The following is a 7,148-nucleotide window of genomic DNA, read 5'->3' as shown; positions in this document are numbered from 1 at the left end:
TGTCCCGCCCCTCCCGGGGCGCGCCCCTGAGCCCCAGCCCCGCCCCTGTCCCGCCCCCGAGGCAGCCAGGCCGCTGAGCATACAAAGGTTTAATCCGGTCCGGTATTTACAGTCCTTACAGCATGTACAGCCCGGTGGCTACAAAGGGAATAACGATTTACAGTGACACGCTACAGAAAACTACAGCCGAGTTTTAGATACAAAGTCTACAGGCTCCAGGCTCGTTAAACGCGTCCTAGGGCTGGTTACACGTTCTTTACAGTTACACCTTAAGGAGAACACAAGCGTACTGCCGGAATGCTTAAAAAAACATCAAGTACAGAGGGACACGCGGAGAAAAAAAATCAGTTCATACAGAGTAACAGCTTGGCTTGAGGAAACAATGTCTCAGCGGTTTATCAAAACATGAAAAATCCAGGATCCTAACAGAAAAATGAGTTTCTTTTCCTCCTTTATCATCTCCTTCCATGGGAAGAGAAACAAGAATATACAGAAAGAGAAAGTAAGATATGAGAGGGGATATACCAAAGTGGTACATTCATCCTTTTCCCCAGTATTGTCTTTTCTGGAGTTGTCCCTGTTTTAGAAACGTGGTTTGTGCAAGCAGGAGAGCCGGGTGCTGTGGCTGTCAGGCAGCAAGAACGCCTGCAATAATCTAGCTTAGGAAAAGTGTCCACCTGTGAACTGGCAGAGACGGTAGCTTGCAAAACTGACTCTCAAAATACTTTCAGTGTGTTAAATAACCAGAATTGTCAGCTCAGTCCTTTTTGACAGTGTAAAAATACCACATCCATAGTACTTACACACGATTTCTAATTCTATCAAACACTCCCTTTTGTGGTCACTGTGTCACTGGAGATTCTCATGATTAAGAAGCAGCATTAACATTCACACTTTAGAACAGATGGCTGCAGAGAAGCACCGAAGTCCTGGAGACATCACAGCCAACCCCTATGCTTATTCTAGTTCTCACCATTTTTCTTTAGTGCTACAAAGATTTTGCTCTATCGAGGTGAACTCAAATAATTTGGACAAAGTGTGTACTGATGTCATACAGCAAAACGGGAGAAACCTGTTTGGGGATTTACTGACAGCAGTTGGAAGGTCTGGTTGCATTTTCTAAAACTGTTTCAGGTTTTAAAAATTGTTACAGGCAAAACACAAAACCCCACAGAGTGAAAAATGCAGGATCCCTTAACCACTAACATGATAAACCACAAAAGGTGCCCTCCAAAGCTTCTGAAATAGTGGAAAGACTGCCACCCATTTCAGTGACCTCTTGGATTAGTTCCTAACTGGTAAGAAAGCTGAAGTCCACAACGTACTAAAGAACAACTGAAACGTGTTTGGGCTGCAATATGTGCAGCTTGTGAAAACACAAAGACTTTTACCATCTACCACCTTCACCAAAATTTATGGGAACAAGTTCCAGCATGTCTAATATCATTCAGGGGCATAATTCAGTAAGATAATTCAGAAGTTTAAGTTTATATGCACTGTACTGACATTAACATAAAATATGAAATCCTATGACCCATCAAAACAATGCAGACCACTAAGGAGACACCACAGACACCACTTTACTCAGTCTGCAATGTAAGTAAACTACACTTCTGAAGTGAAGATGCATTAGAGTATATGTTGAGCTCCTTGGCATTTGTCTTTCCAAGTGACTTTTGGAATACATGATCTACAAAAAATATTTAAAAATATTATAAAAATCTTTCAGTGGGCTATCTAGTAAAGTACGAAAAAAACAATTTTAAACTGTTCTAGGAATCTTCTGCTTTATACCTCACCAGTTAAGGCCTACTAGATTTCACAGCTACAGAGAAACACAAACTGGAACTGAAGCTTCCCATTATCTGGTGTGGAGTGCCAGATGAAAGCCTTGCTGTCTACCATTCTCTAGGTATACTTACAGTCATATTGCAATAAAAATGGAAGTTTCCCAGTATTACTGAGCAGAAGATTAGCACTCGAGTCAGAACTCAGGATGGATTCCAGATCCTCAGAGCCCTGGCAATAATCGTACTTTGCTGGGGCTCTGGAGCACTGAGCCTGCCAGTGGCTAGTAGGACAAGGCCTCAGTGTATTTCATGTAATTTAATGGCATATTTATTTTTGCTGATGAGCAACACATTAGCACACGTACTGCACTTAGCCTGAAAAAAGCTTTAGCTGAACGCAGTTTATACTGTATGTCCTACTGTACCTAAAAGGACTGGAGAACAAGGCTGCAGGATCAGAAGTGACGTATCCACTCCCTGAACCAGTGGGACTCCAGTGCTCCAGACAAGGACACCACCCGTGGCAGCAGGTACGTTATTAGTCTTCCAGCACAAAGAGACCGACACTGCTTCTGAGACAAATGAGAGGCAGCACATGGATCTGCAGAGCTACAGGGAACAAGCCTGTCTACAGGAAGCTGTCCTGCAAAATGTGTCATATTTTTGTGGCAAGGAAAATATCAGTGGAGATATGGAAATTGGTGTCCTGGACATTCTTCCAGCAGTATGGATTGAGACAATGATTATGTCATTAAGCTTTAAGTAGCCTTACATTACAGCCAATCACACTATATACTGCCTGCCATGTAGGCTGCAGAAGACAAATCTTTAAAATCTTCTGTGTCTAAAGTGTATACTATACACACCCATATTTTACATTGTTCCATCTGTACACTGGGAGCTTTACTTTCTCTAAGATCTACTAAAACATCCAGTGCTGTTAAATACTGCAGATAAAGAAGTATATTATCAGTTCATAAACAGCTATTTAAAAAACAGTTCACTAGAAATTTCTGCCTACAGGTAATATTCCTAGATTTCTTACTATTCAAACTAAATGGACTCCTGAAATGGGCAGAATCTGTTCTTCCTGGCATAATTAGACCACACACAAAGCAAGAAGTTTCGTAAGATTCCTCTGCTTGGAAAAAGAATCTATTTGACAATTCTGAAATGCTAGAAACTTTGTATCACTAATCCTCCACGTTCGATTCACTATGATACATTTGATGCAAAATTATAAATATTTGAAATACATTGTTAAAATTTAACATGCCAAAAAGTTTAATTTTACCATAGCTTACAGAATTTTTTACCCAATTTTGCTTATTTCAGCCAGCTTGGAGAAAAGCCAATTCATTTCCTACATACATTTAAATAGCAGGTTAACATAATACCACAGCTATTACAATTATTAAAAACTCACATTGATACTATGTTACCTAAAGAGTCTCCTGAAGTTGTCCATTGGGCAGAGAAACAGAAGAAAGAATTGCATCTGCTGTTTTGGGGCTTCAGGTGATGACAGGTATTAAATAACCTGCCAGGTAGGCTTCTCCACAGACACCCTTTAGGCGTGCACATCAGGAGAGTGGAGCTCACTCCTGAGCTGTGTTGCTGCCCTCAGGATACAGCTGGAGAACACACTCAACTGCTACTTTGCTAAAACAGGCAGCGAAATTCCTGGGCTTTCTTGCACACACCTCATTTCAGACAACACATATACATACACAGCTTTGAGGATTATATAAAAGACACTGCTTCCTGCTATGAAGGATTGACTGCCCTAAATTTAGGGTGGCTGCACTACATGTGAGTTTTCATGTATTCAGCTTAGGGCTAGTAGCAAGAAGAGCAAAAAGTAAAGGTAGCAAACAGCCTTCACATGACTGTTCTACACAAACTCCACGGGCTCAGTATTTACTTCCGCATCTCAAATTTCAAGTTTTGGTGTCAAAATACTACAAACCCCCTCCATCATGTCCAGAGGGATTAAGTTTCTTTTCCATGAAAAGTTCCACATGCTTATTTAGAAGTATACTTGCTGCACATAGTTTAATTTAAGAGGAAAAAAAGGAAAAATAGACTGCTCTTAGAAATTTGGTCCTCCAGGATCTATACCTATTGTGACTGACCAGCAGTCACTAGCATAAAGGCCAGGCTGGTGTCAAAGCTTCCAGTGTGAAAGAGCTTGCAAAAGAACAGGAGTTACCATGTCTTGTTTTTAACAGCCTACCTCTAACCTGAGTCACTGTAGGAACAAGAAAAACCCTTAAGCTGTAGGCCCACAAACAGAAGGACAACTCAGTAAGCCATTGTCTGCTTCCTCTTCCGAACAGTCCCAGAAAATGCAACCCAGACCTTCCTGTCAGAGGCACATTCTTTATGGCAGGAGGGAGACAGATGACATCAGGCAATACTAAATAGCAAAGCTGGTCTGGATCATCCTGCTGTCTGGAGTCTGCAGCACCTACAGCTACAGTCTATGTACAAGCCAAAGACATCTTTGCACTTCCTAGTAGGTACTACTTTGATACTGAGCTAGCAGGTATTCCTTTTTTTAATCATTTTCTTCAGCTGCTGAGGTATACATCCTGTAGAACATAAAACAACTCATGCATTTCCCCAGCTACCACAACCTAAAGCTACATTAGAGTGGTCATTTTATCCAACTAACAAAATATAGTTCATATAATTCATTCCAATACAGTAAAAAAAAAGACTTGCACTACAAGGATCAGGTCGTTTTCCATCTTGAGGCTTAAGACTTCTGGGAATCTGACTGCTGGAAGCGGTTTAGCTTCTCTGGATTATTTGATGCCATTTGAGAAAAGTCACGAAAAATGTCCTGATAAATTTCATCTCCTAGATAGAAAATAAAAGGGAAACATTTTTAAGTATCTGTGACAGTTAACATCACCCACCACTGCACAAATGCCCTACTGTGCTACCAATTACTGTATAACACATTCACATACATAGATTGCTTATAGATGGAATGATGCTGATGTAAACTCTTTGGGACTGTTTATTCGCATGCATGTTCTGTAGAAGCAAATTAAAGCCAAACTATACCTGAAATAGTACCTCACAGGCAGCCACACAGAGGAAAGTTCAGAGTTAGAAAGGAAAAATGAAAGCATTTTAAAGCAACATAAAAAGAAAAGTTTATTAGTTACTAACGAATAAAATCCTTGGTTTTGCAAGGAAGTGATAATCAAGATTCTCTTCAGGAAAGTAGAATTATGGCATAAATATTACTTGGAAACAGAGGTCAGAAGTCTTATAGCCAGACAGAAATCTCCACGAAAGAAAGAATCAGCAAGCAATAATACCAAAAAAAAAAAAAAGCAATCTTAAGTAGAGAAATTATTGTTCATAAAAGCTTTTGGTCTATTACTTCAGCAATAAATTTTTACATGCATTATTGAACATTCATTAAATTTTTTACTTTTATCTATAAGAGTGATGGTACTTCCTTTAAACATCTTTCTTTTATCTTCACCCTTTGTGCTTAAACACAACCCAATTCCTAACACATTGCAAAATGAGGGATGGCAGCAATTTCCACCAGGCCTGTCTCCCTCCTCCCGTCTACACAGGAACACACATTGAGGAATGATTGCTACTTGAGCCATTGCCAAGTCGTTCTTTTGCCACTGTAAAATGGACATTTTAACATTCCTTCATGTGCTGCAGCATTTTGGGCCTTGAGTTCAGGTTTAATTTTAAAACACTAATCATACCCTATTGCCTTCAAAGGGAATTAAATACATAAAACACTTGGTCTGGGCAGGAACTGTGCAGCCATCCAAATTCTACTGGCTTCCTAATGCAGATGACAACACAGGACACAAGATCCCAGCATTACTGCATCTTGCTGACAGGTTAATACCATCACATAGAAAGCAACCTCAAATCTCTCATCATGTATACTGAACAGGAAGGTTTTTTTTACCAATATGATCATGGAAGTATCACTCCACCACTTTTTTTTTTTTCCAAAGGGCAGTTTTAAAAAGGCTGCTTTGCATTTACAAGTTTGCACTACAGTGAAAAGCTATACTGTTTTGGTTTTCCCTTCTTTTAATACACATTTCCAATATTAGAACTACTATTCTTTTGGAGATAAGACTCCACTCATTTGAAAACACTTTTAGGAATGATAACTGACCTTCCAGAAATATTTAACATGCATGGCATGTGAGTTTATATAAAACAAGTAGTGACAATTCTTCCCAGATTTTAAAAGAGAAATACATTTAATACTGCTCTGCTAGGAAAAGTCAGCTCTAATGGAATTCCCTTTTGGTTTCAGATTTGGTTTCAAGTATGCTCTGGAGGTGAAGCAGGCACAGACCCACTCTGTTGTAACAGTTTCTGATAACTGGTTGCAGTGGAAGATAAGCACCGAGTGAAGGGAGCTGTAACATTCACCCAAAGAACAGCTGAAGAGCACAAATCTGAATCAAGCTTTTATGATGAAAGCAATAATGCTTATAGTACAGAAGTGGGTCCCACTGCTGAACTAATACTGTGGTTCCAGGTGCCATATTTGGTTTTTTCAAATTAACTTGAAAGAAAACACAAAAGCTATTTTTTGAAAGATACATTGTAGCTCTTTTTTGGCTCTATTACATAACAAAAATACTACATATAAAAATAGGCTGAAATAAAGTGCCCCTTTAGTTTGTGTGCTGCATTAAAATATTTAATACTGTAAACCTTATAATTATTTTTAAGTTCTACTTTAAAACTGAATTCTGGAAATTCCCTTTCCAAGCAATGTTTTTCCCTAAGGTGCAGATTTTTATGTACAAAAATATTACTTTATACACTGCTTTACCATTTAACACCAGAGTAACTCAAAAGGCACACATCATACATTCAAGAAAAGATAGGAAGAGAAAGTAGCAATACTGATATCAAATAGTTAACAGACATACAGTAGCACCAGAAGGTGAGCACTCAAGTATCAGACAAGAAACAGTACAATGGTGCATATGGCTTCTACCACTAGAAATGAACTTTTTGTGGAACAAGGTAGTTTCACCTCGTTCTCATTCTAGAAATATTTTGGAAGACCAACTGTACTTTGCAAAGCAATATACACATTCTTTCAGTAGCTCAAACTAGGCAGGTATATTCAGATTATATATGTTGATGCCATTAGCTACATTAGTAATTGTTTATCAACTGCATTACTAAAGCAGAGAACTAGGCAGTTGGCCTCACTGTGATGACAGAAAACTCTCACATTGGTGTTTAACCTCACATAGCTCCCAGCAAACATACAACTGTCTTGAAAATCCATATTTTCTTCTAGGGTAATAATTTTGGAAAAGAAGATTTCTAAAC

At 39.0% G+C, this 7,148-nt stretch overlaps 1 protein-coding gene across 1 annotated transcript in view; it reads right to left on the bottom strand.

The window, feature by feature from the left end:
• Positions 1-4,300: 4,300 nt before the first annotated feature.
• The window catches only part of ACAP2 (ArfGAP with coiled-coil, ankyrin repeat and PH domains 2), a gene marked incomplete at its 5' end in the record, with an annotated part of 44,202 nt that continues 41,354 nt past the window's right edge, over positions 4,301-7,148 (bottom strand). Inside the window, one exon of the mRNA XM_008937940.1 lies at positions 4,301-4,655. Coding sequence (XP_008936188.1) covers positions 4,552-4,655 — 104 coding nt within the window. The remainder of the gene's footprint in view (positions 4,656-7,148) is intronic.

Source organism: Merops nubicus, unplaced genomic scaffold (genome assembly GCF_000691845.1).
Source record: "Merops nubicus isolate BGI_N331 unplaced genomic scaffold, ASM69184v1 scaffold21203, whole genome shotgun sequence".
Lineage (NCBI taxonomy): Eukaryota > Metazoa > Chordata > Aves > Coraciiformes > Meropidae > Merops > Merops nubicus.
This window is presented reverse-complemented; position numbering and strand designations above follow the sequence as displayed.